This window comes from Epinephelus fuscoguttatus, linkage group LG21 (genome assembly GCF_011397635.1).
Source record: "Epinephelus fuscoguttatus linkage group LG21, E.fuscoguttatus.final_Chr_v1".
In the NCBI taxonomy this organism is placed as follows: domain Eukaryota; kingdom Metazoa; phylum Chordata; class Actinopteri; order Perciformes; family Serranidae; genus Epinephelus; species Epinephelus fuscoguttatus.
Genome location: NC_064772.1, coordinates 21,827,912 through 21,850,874, shown reverse-complemented (window position 1 = coordinate 21,850,874; position 22,963 = coordinate 21,827,912). Strand labels below are relative to the sequence as shown.

The 22,963-nt window shown below is 39.0% G+C and overlaps 1 protein-coding gene across 4 annotated transcripts in view; it reads left to right on the top strand.

Moving 5' to 3' along the window:
• Positions 1–14,822: 14,822 nt before the first annotated feature.
• Positions 14,823–22,963, top strand: part of cpa6 (carboxypeptidase A6) — a 29,252-nt gene continuing 21,111 nt past the window's right edge. For all 4 annotated transcript variants that reach the window (XR_007448261.1, XR_007448260.1, XR_007448259.1 and 1 more), the window contains exons 1-2: positions 14,823–15,191; positions 19,274–19,349. Coding sequence is in view for 1 of the 4 variants with exons in the window: in XM_049565257.1 (XP_049421214.1) it covers positions 15,076–15,191; positions 19,274–19,349 (192 nt within the window). In the remaining 3 variants the exon portion in view is untranslated. The remainder of the gene's footprint in view (positions 15,192–19,273; positions 19,350–22,963) is intronic.

Genomic DNA, 22,963 nt, shown 5'->3' with positions numbered 1-22,963 from the left:
TCAGTTTAAAAGGTGCCATTTACTATATATGGCACCGAAAAGGTGGTTTTCTTCTTTCCTTTATTTTTGTATTAATTTATTTTGTTAAACAATCAGTATCAATGTATCACACAATATGTAAATATACTTATTCTACATAAACTAAAAAAATTTTTTAAATTAAATGATTAATTTCTTTTTTTGTCATATTTGTCATATACATATACACAATGGGGTATTATGTATGTTAGTGTTATCCAATGTCAACTCTCCGATCATGTGACGAGACTATGAGATCATATGGTAACGAGTTTAGGTACATAACTATTAACTAGCATGCACTAGGGTCTGTCACTGGGGCACACTGTGACTATGTTATGCTACTGCTAAGGGCGTAGGTTTTGTTTCAATATTGGAGGATATACATATGAAATGGGGGGTCTGGGAGTCCTTTGAGCATCAAACACAAGTGTGTAGGATTAGGGGATAAAGGCCAACTGAAAGAAATGGAATATAATATAATAAGTGTGTTTTCTTTTCTGTATGATCACCTGAAAATAAGAATCGTTGTGTTGACATTATGGTAGAATGAGCTGCTTGTATCTGGGAGCAGTTCCTTGTCATCAGAGATCACCATGTTGCACCACCATGTTTCTACAATAGCTCCACACATGGCAAACCATGCACTGGCTATAGATTGTGCCATGTGCATTTTCGTGTCAGCAGCCCCTCTGCGGCCAAAGCTTTGGAAAAACACTGATTTTTTTTTTTTACTGTGAAACTTTTTTACTTTTTTATTCAGTGTTTGTTTTGGAGTGGAAGAGACCATGTGGATACATCAGTTCCTTGAGCGTCTGGGGCCAGTTGCACAAAGCACCTTAAATTAAGATTATCCTTAAAGTTAGAGTTAAGGTTTCCTTGAGATAAAATGGGTTGCACAAAACATCCTCAAGTCTTCTCCTTCAGGTTTCCTTAAAATGTTTTCTTAACAGTTGATGGGTTTTTTTATGTTTTATGTTGGTCTTGTACTTGAGGAATCACTTAAAGTTTGCTAAACCATTGGACCTTAGTAATCAAAGTAAGGACAAAAACATTAAGTACCTTTGACTCCATCTTATCTGCAACATGGCTGAGTTTATGGAGACAAATGAAAAAAAGATAAGGCTTCCTGCAACCAGGAGAATTCGATGGACCACTTAATGATGAGCAAATGATTTTGTGCTATAAATTTGACTAGTAGTCAATTTATGATTGTAACCGGCTGGTTGTTCATTCATCTTTCCAAAGTGGCGTTCTTCCAGTTAATGATTGCTCTGCAGTTTTATGCAGCGGGATCTTTCCAGTCAGTTATTGGCAAGGTATGTTGTGTAAGCCGCAAGTGTCATATTTAAGGAACATATTTAAGGTGTTTTGTGCAACCAGCCTCTGGATCTTAAGTTAACAGATAAAAAGGGGAGCACACATTAGCAGGTGTTGGGCTAGAGGCCCGTCTATGATATGCTGAGTAGTGTCAGAGAAACACTGATTTGTAGCTTTTTTCAGTGTTTTCACTGGTTTAAATCACCTTGTCCACCTTGCTTTGGAGAGAAAGAGACCTCTGCAGATAATTCGGCTCCAGGTAAAATCCTCCTAAACAGCGTACCCTGGAGGAATTCTAACCAAGAGAAGTTTTAGTTGATTGCAATCTGCAATCTTCAACACTAGATGCCACTAAATCGCCCTGAATCTTACAGACTGTTCCTTTAATTTCCGGTGAATATATATGCACCAGTTTGTGGCCCCTCTGTATCAATTTATGGTGTAAATGACCTTAGTTTTGTCAAAATAAAAGTCCCTGTTACTTTCACGCTTTTATCAGAGGGGGCAGATGCACATCTACACCTATGACTGACACATTGGATTATAAGCCAGAGAGAGCATCAACAAAAAGAAAATTACACAGTTTATTTCCTTAAAGATAGGAGGAATGTCAGATAAAAACCAAAGACACCACAGCAGCACATCCATCAGTTTTACTCCATTTCACTCAGATTCACTCCTGTGAAATTTATGAAGTGAAATAATGGGGGAAGTAAAGTGCCTCTCACTTGTTTGAGAACTCCTCATCAATGACCCCTTGGTGCTGCCAAGACCAAGCTGAAACCAGTGTCAATGCTGAAGTTAACCATGCAAAAGAATTATGTTGCGTTACTTTAATTGCTTTCTTTCCCCTCGTTATAAAGCACAGTAGTTGGCTAATGAAGTAATGAAATTCAATCATAAAGCCTCTGTTTTATAGATCATTAAGCTGCAAATGAGTTTATCGCCATATCTTTGTGTAGGGAACCCAGTTGCATAGTTTGCAATGCCATCAGCTTTTATGATAAACACATTGGACACGTTGGATGTTAGCAGAGGCAGCAAAGTACCGTCCGCAGCTCTGTTCTGTTGCAGCCGAGCACGAAAACGGCCGTTGCGTGAGCTTTTTGTTTTCCCATATACAATAAGTGAACTTAAAGGGGAGAGTGAGTCACAAATGGGCCTGCACTGCATCAGACCTTAAGTCCTTCTCCTCTCATAACGACCACCTCTGTCAACAGACTGTCGCTTCACTTTAGTTTCCTCGCTAGTTGAGCTTACACACAGGTTCAACAACACTTTTATTATGCAGATAACAGGAGAAACAAGACATGGCAGACTGCAAGGGACTGGGACTTGAGCTTAGATGTAAGGGGCCTCAAAGAACAATGTGAGGTTCTTTTCTCCTTAAAGGGACACTTCAACCAAAGTCAAAAATACATACCTTTCCTCTTACCTGTTGTGCTTTTTATCAGGCTAGATTATTTTCGTGTGAGTTGCAGAGTGTTGTAGATAACGGCTGTAGAGATGTCTGCCCTGTCTTGAATATAATGGAACTAGATGGCACTCAGCTTGTGGTGCTCAAACCACCAAAAAATACAAAAATTCAACAGCAGTGTCTCTTTGCAGAAATCATGACCCATTTACACAAGATAATCCACAGGCCTTGCTGTGAGCAGTTTCATGTAGGACCTATTTTCTTTCTACTGAAGTACACCAGCCAATCATGCAGAAGGAAGCGTGCATCGACTCATGTACTGGAGGCTCATGTTTGTGATAGCGCAGGATGGAAACATTAATGGTGTCCTCCTCGAATGAGTTGTAATGTTAGCTAGGTCAGTGGTGCTAGGTGAGCCAGCAGTAAATGCACACTTTCTTCTTCCAGCTCAGCAGGAAGAGTGGGTCATCCAGCAATCGGAAGGTCGGGAGGTCCATCTCCGGCTCCTCCAGTCCGCATGTCAAAGTATCGTTGGGCAAGATACTCAACCACAAATCGCTCCTGATGGCTGTTTCATCAGTGTGTAAGAGCATGTGAATGGTTACTGAGTAGCAGATTGTGCCCTGTATGGTAGCCTCAGCCCCCAGTGTGTGAATGTGTGTGTGAATGGGTGAATGTGACTCAGTAGGGTAGGAGCACTTTCAGTGGTTGGAAAACTAGAAAGGTGCTGTACAAATGCAGTCCATTTACACAGTTTGCAGATGTATTTTGTAGAAAGAAAATCGTTCCTACATGAAACTGCTCACAACAAGGTCTGTGGATTATCTTGAGTAACCAGGTCATGATTTCTGTAAATAGACATTGCTGTTAAGTTTTTCAAATGTATTTTTTGGTGTTTTGAGCACCACAAGCTGAGTGCCATCTAGTTCCATTATATTTGAGACAAGGCAGACATGTGGATGATACCTCCAACATCAGCAACTCACACCAAAACAATGTATACTGAAAATATAGCGCTACAGGTAAGAGGAAAAATATGCGTTTTGATTCTGGGGTGAACTGTCCCTTTAATGTGACTCATTCGAGGTGGTTACATTTGAAACACAAACCTTTTTCTGTCACAGTATCATCTCAATTAAGCAATAATTGCTTTGTAATCATTAAAACACCCTTTACATATGTGTATTTTTATTTGACAGGCAAAATAATAAGCTAATTAAATGTAACTGATACAATCTGGTCTAACAATCAAACTAAAAAATACAAATTAAACTGCAGAACAACATGACCTAAGGACATTTCTTGCAGCAATTTTCCTGTAATAAATGCATCCTGTCTGCAGCAAAGGGCCTCTGCTTTTTTATGTTAATAACTTATTCATTTTTACATTTAATTAAGGTTTTTTCTTAATGAAGCCAGCAGATGCTCTTGCGCCACAGCTCATCTTTACAAGCTGGTATGCATCCTGTCCAGTTCCTATCCTTGTGGGTGATACCTACTTCTCACACTGCAGTTAATGGTTGTTTGGAATTCATGTACAGTTTCTTATGTGGAAAAAAGCAGAAAAAAACATTAAAGGCATGAACACACAAGGATGCAAAAACACACACACATAGATGCAGGCTACCAACATGCACACAGTGATCAGTCAGAGTGTGTTTAATTAGGACAGAATTTTCATTCCTGGGAGGTGAAAGCTATGTTCAAAGTCTCTTTCTGCTCCCGAACGCTGCAGTGCAGGGACAGCCACTTGAGAAGCTGGTTAAGTGTTTATATATTGAATTAGACACAGTCAGAGTCATTTAGCGCCTGGGTAAATAGCAGCACAATCATCACTAGAACCAGCTTTAATTTCACCGGCCTGAAAAGTCTTTTGAGGGGATTTTAGGGAAGCCATTTACAGCCCACAATAATGATTTAAGGATTAACATTTCAACAGGTGGGGATTCAGTTAACTCCTTTCTGCAGCAAATTCCTACACTCTGCTCCGTGACATCCTTTTTTATGTATCTCAGCATATTCTGGAGCGTAGTCCGTCTATTGGAGCACAGTCACCAACAGAGAAAAGGAATGTAACTGATGACTGCTGCTGCTCTAATTCATCAGCACCAGAGGGAGTCTTTATTTTATGGAGGTTTTTTATGTCTCAATTACAGGTTAGTGTCAGCTTTGCGAGATGAGATGAGGACACGGCTCTTAAACTTGAGTAAATCTTGACATGCAGTATACTCTGGTGGTTAAATGCAGTACTGCTAGCTTTGGATGTGTTTCCTGATTATAAAGTTGTGTCCTGTACTGTGTCTTTGCTGCCACCAGAGAGCAGTGTTGTTTTTGACTTGGACGCTGATCCTGCTATGAATCAAAGGTTTCCATCAAACAGAGCTTCAACCCCATTATGAGTCTATTTATTGACAAAGCCCTTGAAAGCCTGAGTGGGCCTGGGTCCCAGTCTGACAGTTAATGTACTAAATCTGGGTCCTCGCATGAAAAAAAGTTGAGAAACCTTGACGACATTTGCGGTAGACCGACTTAATTATAGTTTTATATTAGCCATTCCAGTGCAGGTAAATTTCCAGACCTTCAGCTTTTATTGCCCATGACTTTGGTCTGTGGAATTAACTTCTATTATTTGTGGTCTAGTGCTGCCGGTGCCGTGCCAAGAGCTGCCAGGAAGTGTTCTGTTCTTCCCATTGGAAAAGGAGTGTCAGGCTGATACGAGCTGCCTTTTCTGATTAGTTGTACTCAACATCAAACATGAGTGGTGATAAAAGTGTTAATTTACACTGATATGGACGTTTAATCCCTTATTTCCACCCATGTGCTACTCAGGGGATCAGTTTACAGCAGCCAACACCAACATTCCTACATCACATATCTGCAGTTGTGTCAGTCAAACAAGTTGTCTTTTGTCCAGATTCCTGTACAGTAATGATACAGTATGTAAGGAGGAGCTGAGGAGGGTTTATTACTGTAAGTAGTCTGACTTTCACCCTCTCTCAGACCAGGCTGCAGCACAGGAAACACATATATCTTTACACTTATCAATCAGATAAAACCCTTTCCTGGCAGATTTGTAATGCCCGTACAACAGCTCCATATACCAGTTAAGAAAAAGAAACAACTCATTTGCCAAGAAAAGTCATTCTGTGTTATTTAATGGCAGAACTACAGCCTTGAATGGGCGAATGTGTAGTACAAAAAGGCCATTCATGCCCAGCTTCAGGTTGTAGTAGGTAACAATCTCTGCATTGTGGTTAATTTGTACTGGTTCATGTTGCAGCTCTGCGCAACAGGCCGTCAAGATAAGTGCTTTAATAAAGTCGTGGCATGTTGCTAATGTATATATTAGTCTTTAGGTTTTGTAGCTCACCTGTTTTTCTCCTCTTTCTGCCAAGTTTCTGTTTCCTGAGCGACTGATGTGAATATAAAGCAGCGATGCCCCCCTTTTAGCAGAGATATTACTTACAGCCCTGCAGCTATTAATCAAAATCTGGTAATAAGTAGTATTATGTGATTCCCGGCATGATATTGAGATGCTGTGGTAAAAATAACAAGGCTTCCCCCTGATAAGAGGTGATCGATTTGGCCCAGGCACATAGGGCACCACTGTGTATAATCAATTGTATAGAAAGAGATTAAAGTTTTCACTGATTTGCTTCTGTAAAAAAATAGTTTAATATTGTTTTACTCTGATTCAAAGTGAAAAATACCTCAATTTACTGCTCTCTCAGTTTCATAATGTCGACATTTCAGAATTTAGGCACCATCTTTATGCAATGTAGAAGAATATTTCTTTAAAAAAACAACAACTTTGTCCTAGGTTTTATATCTTGTTCTTCAGAATCCACTGAAAGGACTAAAGGCAGACTTAGCAATTTAACTAAATGGGGATGACTTGACTAAATTCAAGTTTGTATATACAATTTGTGTTGTATTTGTTCTTGTCTATGTAAAACACTTTAGACTTTTATTGCACCTTCAGTATTTAGCAAATTCAATTCCCAGCTCTCCCCAGTGTGTGCACTAAAGCTAAGTTACACACTCTCTCCTTTGTACCTTGTTTGTACCTCATGTTTGGTCTTGTGCTGTAATTAAACTTTATATAAAGCCTCCAAACCCTACACCTTTTCCTCCACTATATTTATAAGGGGGTATGGGACTATTGAACTGCTTGCAAGATAAATCTGAAGGGCTGCAAGATTGGATAGGGGAAAAAAACACCATTATACCATTTAGAATGTGTTACTTTATGCTTTTTCAGAGGTTCTTCTTTTTTTATTTTTTAGATCAGATTAGATGTTATTTCAAAAATGTTTAAGTATAAGTAAGAAAGCAAAACAATAATACCAAGCAAACATATTCATTATACAACATTATGTCCAAAAAGAAGAGGTGAGTACTTATTAAGTCCTACCCTTTTTTATATGTCTTATCAATAAACTCAGTGATAAACATTAATATTTCAACTTACCACCCCAGAGTTCACCATACACACCTTGATTTAATCAATCGAAGGAAAATAAAGACAAACAAAACAAGAACAAATCAATCAGAATGAAACAAACAAGAAAAACAACCTACATATCCTGTACCCTGTCTTACGATGCTAGTCCCCCTCTCTAATCATCCATCTCATATCAGTTCAATAAGTTTTTAGAAATTTGTTTAAATTTGTTCACTATTTAACATGTTTTCATTTCTTCAATACAGTTGCTCCATAAATTAACACTTGTGACTGTAATACAATGTTATTTTGCATTAGTCTTCACTTATCATTTCTTGAAAACAGTTTTACTTCTTTTGACCTGTTAAATTATTAAAATAAATATTTTATATAATAAATTATATAAAATATAATTGTTTTATTTCATTCTTATTTTATATTATTTTATTTATTTTACATATATTTAATTTATTTTTTAATTAATTTTGTTTTGTTTTATTTTATTTTATTTTGTTTTATTTATTTATTTCTATTTTATTTTATTTTATTTTATTTTATTTGATAGGGACGATGCAATTTAACATAGCTCCAATACAGAGTATGGGACAGACATGTTTCATAGAGAGTTTATAGCTCTTACTAATTTTCAATTATTGTCCCAAGCTGGGTTTTTACATGTAGACCTAAAATGTTGTAAAAATAAATAAATAAATAAAATAAAATAAAATAAAATAAAATACACAGTTTAAAATATCATAAACTACTATACAATATATCCATGGAAGGCACAATAAAAGGCATAAACCAAAATACACACACCACAACACACCACAGTACATGTACCACAATACATCTACTACAACAGACACACCACTATGCAATACATATGCTACAACTCTGGTTTGCTTTAAGCCAGCACTTTATCGTTGTTGTAAAGGATTTTAATCTGTAATCAGATTGGTTTAAAGGGCCAAAAAGCCAGAAAGGTTGTTAATCTAATCACTGACATATGATAATAGCATGGTAACTCCTTGATGTTCTTCTCTTAGCACTACGATCTGACCCCTTTGTTCCCTTTTTCATTTTGCCTCTCATTCCCAACATCACTGTTTTTGTGCTCTGTAATCAGTCTGTAGGCTGCAGACATCTGAGCAAAGCTTAGTGTAACTCATGTCTTATCTCACAAGGATGAATAATTGCAAATGTAAGTTCTTGTCACTGATATTATCGTCCCCCAACTCTCCATTCATTGTGAGAGTGACTGCTAAATGGTCCACTTTGTGCTGCCTCCTAGACTATGCACCATCTTTAACCCCCTCTACTCCTTTTCTTCACTTCTCCCTCAGGGTCAAAAGGTCATAGATGTGCACTCACAGCCCTGCTCAGGGTCAGCTTGGACCTCTTAGATCCTGCAGAGGCCCTAAAGGCATCACAAAGAGCTGCAGTTAGCCCCACAGACTGACCAGAGCCCCCCCCCCCATCACCACCACAACCAGTGCGAGCCCCACTCTCAGACTGCATGCTTATCAAAGGGCTCATTCACACCCCTCGGCACAGTTTGAGGCTCACAGAGCAACATGGTGATTTACTGGAGCTCGGTGCCCTTCTAAGATTGTACAGCGTTAGCTCTAAGAGAGATGCTTGGTTCTGCACCTTCCCACAGACCACAGCCCAAAGCAGTGCCACACGGCCAGGTCTGCGTTCCTGTGTGTTAAAAACAACACAGACAACATCACACTGACTGCCGGCGTTGCCCTCAACCTACGTCTCCGTGCCCAACGCGCCATGCTTAAATGACCAGCCAAAGTAACAGCCTTTACATGCAAGCGTTTTCACTCTCCCCACAAATCCCTGAACATGATATACATGGAACGCAAAGCAAGCATTTTATGAATATGCTTCTGTGTGCAGCTGTCGCGGTGCTCAAAAACACTTTCTGAGTTTATGTTATTTTTGAAAAACAGCTCTGTCAGTAACCCCCTCTTTAAACCCTGGGATATTCAATTTAAGTTTTGATGACATTTTCCAATAAGGAGGTGGATTTTCACGGTGTTTAAACCAGAAATGGATTCACTCTCTGAGTCCTCTTTAATGTTCCTATAAAGTGCTCTTCACAGATGCTGAGTAAATAAGAAACTAATGTGATTTCACCCTTCAGTTTGTTGTTGTTGTTGTTCCTCCTCTTTGTTTGGGGTCCCACTGCTGTATTTGTAAAAATGATGTAAAATCATTATCTTTTTTTCTGTTTATCTGACTTTATTAAGTCCCAATATGTACAAAAAGAAGGTGTGACCCTTCTCATGGGCTTGTACATTTGATGAAGGTGATGAAATACAGAAATGGCCACAAAGCATTGTTATTACACCAAAAAAGAAAACATTTGTTATATAGGCTATTTATAAACAAATAGAAAGCGAAAGAAATGTATACTACGTTATTCCACATAGTGACAATACTTACAGTTGGGTTCATGTTGTAGATCCCGTAATGGTCGTATTCCCTCTTAAACTCCACTTACAGAAATCCAAATAGGCTTATTTGGGATTTTAGGCTGAGCAGTGCTGCATATAAAGTATTATCAACACTAGATTTAAGCATGCTTTAAAGCTGAGACCAAGCAGAAATAATGCTTTGTATTCTGTAGTGGACTTCTGAAACATGTCAGTTCTAAATCATGTCTGATTCTCACAGATGTGTAGGAGCCCTTCTGTGCAGAGTTTGCATGTTCTCCTTGTGTCAGCGTGGGTTTTCTCCAGGTACTCCAGCTTCCTCCCACAGTCCAAAGACATGCAGGTTAATTGGTGACTCTAAATTGTCCGTAGGTGTGAATGTGAGTGTGAATGGTTGTCTGTCTCTATGTGTCAGCCCTGTGATAGTCTGGTGACCTGTCCAGGGTGTACCCTGCCTCTCACCCAATGTCAGCTGGGATAGGCTCCATCCACGACCCCTGACAGGATAAGCGGTTATAGAAAATGAATGAATGAATGTATAGGAAAGGTCATGAAGGCGATAAAACAGTATTAAAGTGGAAAAATACAAGTTTTTTGCTTTAACTCATCATGATAAAGTAAATTTTGATTGCACAGTGTAGCGGGTATAGAATAACAACACCATCTGTGTCTAGACTGGTTCCTTAAAAGCCTAATTTTTACCATGCAATTATGTCTGTTGTGGTCTGATATGATGTCCTGAAAAAAATCAAGGCTCGATTGACAGCACAAAGGACGTGCATCAACCGTTGCACAAACAAAACAGGAAGGATAGCCCTTTTGTTTTCCATGGTAGCTTTCTATAGCTATCCCAAGTTACCAAAGAATATCAGTGTAAGTTTGCAGTTACTATCCCCAGCAGCAGAATGGCCGGATGGTGGAACAATCAGGTGGTAACCTCAGGAAAATTATGCCCAAGAAAAAAGGCTGTCTTGCTAAAAGCAACGAAAAAGCAACAGTGTGGACCTCAGCTCAAGAGAGATTCAGATCTCTAAGAGCAATGCCAAAAACTGCCAGACTTGGTATATGGCCTTGTTATCTGGTACGAAGATCATAGCCCAAAATTGTGGACAAGCCCAGAATGTATGATTAAGGGTTGCTGGGTCTTGGTTGCACTGTTGACAGGTTGGTTCAAATTGTGGAAAGAGTTGGGCAAGCCTAGTCCTGGACAGATACAGTCTGTGAAATATTTAAAATTGGATCAATGTATGTCTGACACGTGTGGAAGCTGTGTGGATCATTGCAATGGACTATTTCCAGATTTCATTTGAGATCCTTTCACTTCCTTCAATTTTGATTTGAGAGCATCCAAGGAGGGTGAGGTCGCTGACAGAAAAACAAATATGTGAGTGACAATCTGCAGGGGCAAAAATGAAGCCAACGTGGAAGTGCCAAAAGCTGCAGTTCCTCTAAAAGCCACTTGAGGCTGACTCCTGAGGTGAGTCAATCCCCCCAGACCCCCATGTTAAAATGCCTAACTTTACAGCAGGCTGTCTATGAGCATTGCTACAGTATGTGAGTCAGATCCACCCATCACTCCTCCACAGCTCCAAAGAACGAGATGGCAATGTCCAAAATGCCAATCTCGAGGCTTCGAAACGGAAGTCCACAATCCAGTTGGTGACATCATGTTAGCTACATCCGTAATTTTACACAGTTCATGGGAAAAACTGAATTAACTGTAAAAAATGAGGCTCTGAGGAAAACTATGCGGCTGTGTTTGCGACAGTGGCGCCGACAATGATCGCACTTGGGAACACCAGGGGGTGAAAAGTTGTCTGTTTCCACTTTGAGTCTGTTTTTAGAACAGCTATGGCAAATGGCTGGAAACGCTTAAAATCTTGACTCTATTATGTCAACAAGTGAAAGAAGACTCGGTGGATTTATATGGTGTATGGGTATGATGTCTTAAATCACAGCAAGCACACAAAGAGCATTTTATCTCAAAGCCATCATGGTATCAGCTTCAAGTTTGTTTCATCAATAAATCTTTCAGCCCATCCTGAGTTTAAGACTAAATGCTGGAGAATATGAGCTCACTGCTGCTTAAACTCCATCCTTAAGTTATCAGGCTAGTTATTGCTATGCTGATTTGAGCATCTGTGTTCTCTAAATACCATTATCTCAACTGTATAATAATTCTACTTCTCTACATCTCCTGTGCATTAGTTGGTGTTGTCAAAACAGCACCCCTGTCCTAATGTCTATGTGTGTTTGTATGAGAGGCTTTGGAGGGAGTGGGGAGTGTTTGGGTTCTGTTGTACAGTAATTGGGTGTAAAACAGGTGGCGCACTGTTGACACTGGAGCAAAGCATGTGAAAAATGTGCTGCTGCCATGCAATCACAAAAGGAAAAGGCTGGTAGTTGACTTAGACATTTAATCACTGTGTTGGGTGATAAGTAGAGGATCAAACGGAGGCACGAAAAGCCTGGAATAACAGGGAGAGCCACCTAAAGCTCAGCAGAGGGATTCCTGGTGGAGCGGGGCCAAGGCACTGACAGAGCTGGTTGCTGGTTATCACTCAGGCTGTGAGGTATAGAAGTGTAAGTGAACAGGAAGCTGAGGATTCAGGAACTCAATGGGCTCTTAATGTCTGAATGAACAATACTCCCTTGCTGTTTTTTTTCTGGATTTATTATGTATTTCCTGTCCATGTGGGGCATACATTTCCTTTCTACTGATCAAGGTGGACAACATGATGCAGTCTTTATAGGATGCTCACTGGGATATGATGCTGTTCTTAGTGTCAATATAACAAAAATACATTAGATATACTGTACATTACCCACATGCAGATGACAGCTATAATGTAAGTTATACTTCTCAGAGGTATATATTGTGTTTTTTACTCTACATTTATTTGATAACTTCAGTTACTCTGCATATTCAGATCATACAAAAAAATCAACAAATAAATGATGATGTAGCTATAGATAAGACTTCAGTAATCTGCAGAGCGAAACTCACAAGCTATCCACCAGTATATAAATAAATTAAAATGAGCTCCACCTTTACCAGCTGCAACATTAGAGAGATGAACACATTTATGTAGTTGTAATTTTAATCCAATGATATGATATAAATTATTCTGAGATGGGCCACTCTGCATAATGAGTACATTTACTTTTGGTGGTTTATGTATATTTTGATGCAAATACTTTTGGAAAATGTCACGAGGGGAGGGACATTTGGGGTGCTTTGCTTGATGGATAAGAGGATGAAAATGGATAGATGGATGGATACTTTCATACTTTTACTTAAAGGGTAACTCCAGTATTTTTCAACATGGGCCCCATTTTCCCATGTTTCTGTGTCTAAGTGACTAATTGTCCAGTACTGAGTGAGACCGCTGTAGCTAGTAGCTGCACCACCACTTATTTTATTTATTTAACTTTATTTAACTAGAAAAATCTCTTGAGATTAAAAATCTCTTTTTCAAGAGTGTCCTGGCCAAGACAGGCAGCAACATTCATTATAGACAGACAACATAGTGTAATAAAAATATACAGCTTTAAAACAAGCAACATAAAACAAAAAATGAAATTAGCACAAAAAAAGCCAAAAAGTATATCAATATATGCGATAAATGAACCACAAATGCAACTACGCATGATTACAAAGACCAGCAAGATATTGGCATATAGATGATTGCATACAAAAATCCTGTGCTTTGAAATGGCTGAGAGGAACCAATGAGTGCAATTTTTAGTCCTTCTGCAGAAGATTCCACATATAAGGAGCTGCATGTATAAATGCTTGTTTGACAAACTCTGTATATACCCTAGGGATAGACAATGAAAGCATGTTCTGCGAACAGAAAGCACAGTCATTTCATTTTTTTTGCTAAATGCACAGACATAAATATGCTGGAAATAGGCCAAGAATAGGATTGTAAACAAGAGAATACCAATGAAAAAATAACAAGTATCTCAAAACATTATGGGAAGAATCCCTACAGAGATCAATATTTTTTGTTAAAGAATAAGATCCTTTTTGTTTAACCAGAATGGGGTTTGCGATAAAGAAGTTTTTAGTGTAAAAAAAATTACATTTGTTTCATTAATGCATTTCAGTCAGTCAACATTTTAAGAAGCTGGTCATAATCAGAAACATGTTTGACATTTTTTTCAGTAAGATGGAGTTCAAATAAATAAATTGGACTATCTTAAATAAAATAATTTGACCACTATATTGCTACAACTTTTGGATAAATATTAAGTTGGTTCAACTTAGTAAAGTTTTTTGAGGTTAAAGCAAATCATGTTGGTTGTACTAAACTAAATTAGTTTGTCAGATTACTGCTACTTAAAAAGATGAATGCAAATTGTTACCTTGATTTTTTTTTAAGTTAAACCAGTAGATTCTTTTTGTGAGTGTTGTCAAACCCACAAGATGCAAAATTAAATTAAATCATAAAACACAGTCTTGGTTCATCTTTCCACTGTTCCAACAATCACCAACTCTGGTTTGTTTGACATAAATTCTAAATCCACCCAGTTAGATGTGAAAACAGAAAACACATTTTTAACAAAGAGGTTTATCTCTGTATTGTCCTTTCCATAACAGTGACACTCTGAATATTAATTTGAGCCTGTCCATGACAAAAACATGGGAAAATAAGATGCAGGTTGAAAAGCACAGAAGTTACTGCTGAAGTAAAATTTTGAATGCAGGGCTTTTATTTGTAATAGAGTATTTCTGCATTTTTACATTGCCACTTTTACTTAAAGTAGAATATGTCAGCGCTTCGTCCACCACTGATGAGTTGTATGGAGATGTTCCAGTGGACAACACAGCACATTTGACAGTTTTATCTAAACAAGGAAAGAGCAGAGTGTCTTCTTCAAAGGACCTGAGCTGAGCGCTCTGGAAGAATGAGCCTGTTGTTCTCAAGTGATAAAGATGAGTCACTTGATACAGTACACAAAAGCCTCTGCATCACTTAAAATGTTAAGAGACACATTATCTTCCATTAAAAAATCATATTTGGTGAATGTGTCCATGTGTTCCCGGCTCACTGTGGAACATCCCCCCAGCACACAGTGCGCACCAGTCATCAGGGATCCAGTTACCAACTTCGCCGACACCGGCCCACGTGACTCAGGTCCTCCTCATTTTAAAAAGAGCTGCTACTCTGCAATTCCCTCCACAGCTTCAAAGAGGTGGTAAATGCTTCCCCCTGTGCCAGATGACCGACCTTCGCACCTTTTGCACCTTCTGTGTCAGAGGGACATCCACGGGAGCGCGCACCGCGACCAAAAAGTGACTTTAGCTGATGGTGCGACTGGACTGTGTCCTCTGAGTTTCATTTCTTCTCTGATAAGTTGGCGTGCATCCTGCAAAGTAGCCCAGTCGGTGTCTTCCGTCTTTGATCTGCTGGCCAAGGATGGTACTGGATCATAAGAGCGCATTTCGCGCCTCCGTTTTGCTGGCGTGTGTGATAATCTGCAGTAACGTGCTATGTCCCGTCGGTGCCTATCTCTACAACAACCGCTACGCAGGGTGAGTAAAGACCCCCATTCATTTGTGGGGCTCACCAGAGCCTCTCATCCTGCAGGAAAAGCGCACTATCACAAGTTTTCTGCAGAGACTACACACCAAGAGACGGGCTTTATCTGAGGTTGAGAGAGGAGAGGAAAAACAAATAAAGTCTTTATTCTCACTTCATCGTTTCGGGACATCTCTCCTGTTAGACATAATATAATGTTTTTAGTTTCCTCTAGACTGATCTTGTTGTCTGATGGCATTTGGATACGGCTGTGCTGCAGAGAGGCATTCAGACTGCTCATGATAGGCACAGAGGACACAGGGGATGCTTGCAGCTACAGTGGCCTGTCAAACTGCTCAAAGTATTCATTTCAGAAATTATAGCTGTAAGATGGCAGCAACTCCCAGCCCTCTCCATGTAGCCATGTGCTTCCATAATCACAAGAGAGAACAAATTTGTCATAACAGTCACTTTTGTCAAAAGTCCTGGCAAACTAGTCTGTCTGCATGGTTATGAGGCTGAATGTGGGTCATACACCTCCCCAAGAAGACCCTGAAAGTAGCTGGTAGCCTAATAGATGGTCTCCTATGGGACCACCTGGAGGTGGACACATATAGTATTTTGGCAGAAGGCATCATGGGGCATGTCAGGCTTTATGGTCTGTTTTTCAAAAGAGCTTCTGATACAATTTAGCAGAAGCAGAGGGCGACCAACTGTGCTGGAAACCCCCTTCTCGTCTGTCTCAAACAACATATATTTTGGATATGCTCCAAAAGTTGCTGCCACCTTTAGTTTAACGCAAAAAGTCCTAACATGCGTTTCTATAGAGGGGCCCTGTTTCACTCAGAAATCAAAGATGTGGTGGCTCTACTATGAGCCTTTAAAGTCTAAAAAGAAGACTGTAATTGTCAAAAAAAACCTCATACCATCCATGTACCGAGCTTCTTTACTGTACATATTGAACATGGAGAATTGATGGCTGCAATATATTACACTATCAAAACACTGCTGAGAGTCAACTCCTCGGTTTAAAACAAATTGCTTCCATCCCGGAGAGAGTACTGCTGTGGGAATCAACACACTGTCAACTTAAAGACAGCTTTAGCTCCGAGAGCCCTGCAGCTGGTAGATTCAAAGCAAAAGGCCTTTGCCAGGCCAACACTGTAACAAAAACAGCATGTCATCTTTGAGAATCACAACAAGATGAACGAATGGTTCAATTTGGACCACAGTAGAGCTCTGGGGTGCCACTTTAGTTACTTGGAGACTCTGTATGTGTGTGTGTGTGTGTGTGTGTGTGTGTGTGTGTGTGTGTGTGTGTGTGTACATGGTGCTGAATGCACTGGTGGAAACAAAAAACACAGGTCTTACCAGCTTAGACCAGTGAGAACCGATTGAAGATGTGGAAACACGTATTCTCTGAGGTTTCAGAGAGGATATTTTATAGTACAAGTTGTTTTTTGAGGTTTGAGATCGGTCTAGATTCAGTTTCCCAAACAATGTTCTCACCTCCAAAACCTACTGGCCTGCACACTTTGAAGTTCATCTTCTATCCTCACTGTTGCCATGGAAACAGGTTGTTTTTGGACACTGTGTTGCGGTCACTGAAATGGGGTGGCCACTCACATGGGACACCCGGACCCCTTTTGTTCATCAAAACCTCAGAGTGGCCGACTGCCACCTTTGTTTAAGGGGCCCAACTTCCTGTGTGACACATTGTAAAAAAAAAAGCTCTTTGAAAGAAGCGAAACATGAGAGAGGAAGACACGGAGAGAAAGAAAGAGGTTTAAAAAAACATGAGACATCAAAGTGGACAGATATACTACCTGGCAGACAGACAGGTATCTGGGCAGACGCGGAGTCTGTAATTAATGAATTATTGGCGGTGTGTTAGCTTTAAGGTCAACCCCAGGAACTGTGATCTGCAGAGTGAGAGCAACACTGTGAAAGATTCATGATGAGGATAAAGAGCATCTTTGTTTTATCATAAAAGATGTGGTTTGCAGATTGAGTTAGAGAGGCTTTCAAGGTTCTCTATTTTCTTTCGTGGTTGTTTCAGTCATCTGCCAAGACCAATATGTGAATAATATTATTAGTCTATCATGATTTTTATATTTAATTTTCCCTCATTTCACTAATGTATTTTCTAACAAATTAATTAACTTTTTCTGCAGCTGATTAACATAATGTTCTCCTTGATTCTCAGTTAACAAAATTGAATGAAGTACTAAACTCAGAAAGTGCACCAGTGTTTTTTTAATCTGACCACAGATGTTTAAATGCAGCACAGCTTTTTTTAAGCCCCACCTTGTCTGACAAAATAAACATGAATGGTTGTTGTCTGTGGTTTGAATCAACCAAACACCTTTTAGCTGTGTCTCGGACTTCAAATGACAGTGTTGTATTCACTAATGATTTCTTTTCTGTGTTAAACCCCCCCCCAAAACAAACATTAAAGAAGTATTTCACCACCGAAACCATCATTTGAATATCAATTACTTCCCTTTGATACATTAAATTCATGATGAAAACTTGCCTCTGGTGAACGAAGAATCCAAAAACAGAGAACCCTCTTGGTGAATTAAGGTCAAAGGGGTCCATGTCCATCCATTTACAAAGTCTCACACAACTCATACAGTATAATCCAAGTTTATCCAGCTGTATGCTCAGTAGCCCCCAAACAGATAGCCCTTTTTGACAGGGAGCTGAACCAAAAGTGAAATGTATCCATGTTCTGATTGAGGCAGCCATGGAGCACCAGCTCTTGTGTTCTATGAGGTAAAATCACTGTTTTTGTAAATGGAGTTTGAAGAGAGCAAAGATATGTTTCAATTACAGTTAAGCTCCCCATCAGAAAGGTCTGTCTGTTTGGGAAGTACTGAGCATTTGACTGGGGTAAATGAGACTTGGATTATGCTGCACAAATTGTGTGAGTCTGTAAATGTATGTTTTGATATAGTTTTGCTGTTGTTAAACATTCATCAAGAATCTTCTCCATTTTTGGATTCTTCGTTCACTTGTGGAGACGTATGACAAAAACAAAGTTTGCTTGATAAATTTAACGTAACATGGGTTGAGCAACTGATATACAGCAGGTCGTTTTGAGTGTTTCATCAATGTATCCTCATAGCATTGTTTGTACGATACCCTACGAAAATGCACAGACAATGGTTCATATGATATGTTACAAATTTTCATCACACGAATGACCATTACATCCTTAATGTAGAGTTACAGAAGTTAGGTTTTGGCAACTAAAGTTAGTGTGGTAGGTTTAGGGAAGGCAAACATGGTGATGACGTATCATAAAATGACTCAGGGTTTACTCTAAGTTCACACGGTTCGGACCACCAGTCTCGTGGGGAAAGTCCTGTGTTTTCTGACACATCCGCTGCTCCAAACTGCCTTCTTACTTGCCCACTTGGGACCCCCTCCTTTTTGTTCCATCAGTGCACTGGTCACATGTTTGCAGGGTTCCACAATACGTGGGTTAGGCACAAATTACTTGCTCATGACTGCGTGGGATATGTACGACTTTTGGGGCATTGCTTTTTGTAGGAAAACATAGGAACAGTGTATAAGAACAGCCTGATTTCCAACGGATGTCCTGTTGCAATGTCAAACAAATCATTCAACTGTACTCGTTCATATGTTCAGGTGTTTTTCACATCTATCTGCAGCATATATCAGTATATGATTGATGTATTTACAGTATGAAATGTGAAACAGCTGCTGTTGCTACTGTATCCGCCAAAGAATAGTTCCAGGTGCTACCTGCAGAGCTGAAAACGATGAAATATAATCCTTTAATGATGTCTCACACAGATTGTTTGACTGGGCTTTGACCCTGTCATCTATAGCACTCTAAAGGAGGAACCACCCATTTCACCATCAAACATCTGTTATTAGAAGTGTCACCTTCAATCAGCACAAAAGCAGGTAGCATTACCTGTGACTCCGTTGCCCAGATGTTTTTGAAATGATGGGCACTTAGCGAAAATGGATCCAAGCCCTGATACGGTGAATTTTAGTGTCGTTAAAACCCCTTTGAGGCGCTTTGAACCTGAAACTTAGAAGAGCTGTGTTGTTTTTGCAGTGATCAAGTCTTCAGGATAACCCCGAGTAATGACGAGGAGGTCCAAGTGCTCAAGAACATTCTGGGACACATGAAGGTTGGCACATATTTTGTCTTATATTCCCCTCACACATACTCATGCTCATAATTCTGACTTATACTAACGACTGTGTGATCCTCATCAGATGCCATTTGAAATGTTTTTACTTACAAATCTAATTTGTTTTGACTTTTATTGTTGTGTGTGTTCTTGCTCTGAAATGCCATATTAAAATGTCACATCTGTTAATATTCTGCTCACACCAGCCTGTAATCCCCCAGTGGTCTCTTTTATGACACTTGAGCAGCAGTCACAGACAGAGTGAGGCGTGACGCTGGCGGTAAAGGGGGGATGATGTGACAGAGGATCGGGGACATCGATAGGCAAAACAGAGAGACACAAGCAGCCGAGTGTGGTCATCCGTCACAGTCAGGACATATTCCCTGTCTGAGAGAGCGAGATACTGTTGATAGGATGCTCTGTATTCGTTTCAGTGAGAAACCCCAAGAGAAGAATGTGGAGGAAATACAAAAGATTTCTCCATAATGACGCCTGAATGTTTGGATCCCTTTCAGTTACAAACTATATGAACATGTGTTTCAAAGATACTGAAATTAGAGGGGAAACCCTGGAGGACACGAAAGGCCTCGCCTCTTTTCCCCAAACTCATTTGGGAGTAATTACCCATCAGCCTCGGGAGCATGGATGACCTTCCTTTGCATATTGTTTCAGTTTGCAAATACACAGCGAAGATTGTTTGTAAAGCATAAAAAGCATGATGCAATTATAGGCGTTCTTGTTCAGCAAATATTCAAAGAACTCTTTTGAATAATTGATTGCACAGTTGATTTTACTAAAAATCAGTGTTTCCAGTATTATTATCTCTCTGCAGATGAATGGTGCGTTCAGAGGAATCAGGCTTATCAAAGACCAAAGCATGCTTGTGAATATTAGTGTGATGCTGTGATCAATTTCCTGTAGTAACTAATGACTAGTAGATCAGAGACAACAAAAATACCTCTGACTGGATCAAACTTTCTTTTTCTTTTTTTTTTAGATTCTCTTTTTATTTACTTATTTCAGGGTCCAGTCAGACAGCTTAATCATACTCAAAGGGATTATAGACCTCATTCCAGGCCTTCGGTAGGACAGTTACAGCAGAAAGTAACATAAAAGTTTGTTACAGTGTGTAATACAGAGGCCAAAATGGGCCGATAAAGTACATGTAAATAAATGAACACACACACAGAACACAGAAAAACTAATACACAAAAGGAGAGAATATATAGAACCAGAATGCTAAAATAACAATATGAAATATAAAGAAAAAATATATTAACATATAGAAAAAATAAAGATAAATGATTAACTAAAAGGGGAGCGGGGTAAAAAAACCCAGAAAATAAATAAAATAAAATAACACAAGGCGGACATAAATTTGCTGTAAACAAATGAAGAACAAACTGGTTTAATGTACACCATCCAATTTTCCCATCTTTTGAAAAATTTGTCTTGTTGCAGTCTAATAGAAAAAGTAATCCTTTCCATCCTAAAGACGTCATATATAACGTCACTCCAATCATCAGCTGTAGGTATTGCTGGCTTCAGCCACTTTCTAGTAATGGCTTTCCTACTAGCAGCACTTAGAATCTGAAATAGATATCTTTAATGAGAGGTAACATTGTCCAATGGCAAGGAGCCCGAATATCTAGTCTCGAAGTCTCTAGTTTAAATGGAATGTCCACTTTTTGCAAAACTGAATGAACCTCTTGCCAGCAAGGAATTAATGATGGACCAGACCAGAATATGTGATAATGTTTGGCAGCGGGGCACCCACATTGTCTCCAGCAGTTTGAACAGTTGATGAACAGTGACTCTGTTGAACTGATATAATAAAGATCCTAATGAGGTTTTTTCAACAAAACTCTCTCCATGATGCTGAACTTGTAGCTTTCCACTGTAGGTCACATAACTCCTCCCATTCCTCCTCTGTTATACCCAGGTTTCCTTCCTTTTCCCATTATTGTTTTATATACAGTGGGTTATATTTCGGTAATTGCAGCCCCCTATAAAGTTTTGAGATGTTTTTTTTATTTGAGTTCAAAACATTAGCCTCAAAGAAGACTTTTAGTATCATATTATCCACATTCCTTACCTTCATTAATTGGTCAGTATGGTGCAGAACTCGAAGAAATCTATAAAAGTCACTATTATTAAAGGCATGCTGCATCTTCAACTAAACATTTTACTGAAACTGATCAGGAAGTATCTGAAAAACAGAAACAATACAGTCACTTTATTGGTAAACCCCTTAACTTACCTTCAGTACTGAGTCATAATGTGTTACACCTTAATTGAATACTTTATATCAGAAAACAGCAGGCAGTTAAAAACTTTACATTTTTTTAGGCTGATCCCAGTGTTTTTAGATTTAAGATTTAAAATGTATTAAATCAGTGGTTCCCTATTGGTGGGTCGAGGTCCAAAAGGGGGTCATGGGTCCTTTTTAAATGGACCACAAGTGACTCGCAAACATGTCAAGTTTGTAATAAACACACTCTGTTTTGAAGTACAGTGAATTTACAGCTTAAAACTTTTATTTTCAATTGCTGTTTCTTGCTGTAGAGTGACTGACTAATGGACTTGACAGAGACAGAAAACTAGTTCAATGACATGTTCAAATACAAATATGACACTGAATATATTAAACTGCGCAGACCTTGAACTAATGACTAAGGAGAAATCTGGATCACATAGCTGAACCAGTTGGGAACCACTTTTCTAAACAGATAATAAATTCAATATTGCTCCATCAGAGCTGTAATCATGGTAATCGTGTCGAGGGGGCTTTGAAACTGAATTTAGATCTTATGTTGAAATAAAACAGTGATTTCAACAGCCGACTTATGAGCTTGCAACTGCTTCTCACAGTCCGTTTTATCTTTTATTACCATCTCACACTTTATTTTATAGATCTGTTTCCTAATCATTTCCCAGGAAGTTTCCCTGAAAGAACTGTGTAATCTGGTACTAATTATAGCAAAAAAAAATAGAGGCAAAGCTCCATGACAGCTTTTTTTTGTTTTGTGAGTTTATATGTAGTTCATGTTCAGACAAATTTCCTTCAAATTACTGCGTCATTTTAACCTCAGCGGGGACTAACTGCTGGAGAGGATGTGGAGGGGTAATAGCAAACTATACTCAAACCATTTTCCTCTGCCCAGTGTTAAAGCCGTGTTGGGACGAGGTTAAGAAAATAATACCATTCATATTTGATTTAAAAGAACCTTTACAGACAGAAAACATATTTGGGGTGAATTAATGTGGGCAGATTCAACAGAATGAAGTGTACCTTTTTAACATACTGTGTGTGGCAGCCATGAAGCAGGTGTCAGGAACATGGAAACATCCAGTCACACCCAAACTAAATTCTTGGATAACAACAATAGAACAGATTCTTGAGATGGAGAAATTAACTTTCGCAGGTAGAGACCAATTTGAGAAATGGAACAGTTTATTTCCTAACAGCAGAATACACAAAATAAAATACTGTTTTAGACAGGTAGGAATTACACACACACACACACACACACACACACACACACACACACACACTTTCTTTATTTGTGTAATTGTGCATGGTTGGTCGATGTATGAAGCTTTAATTTACA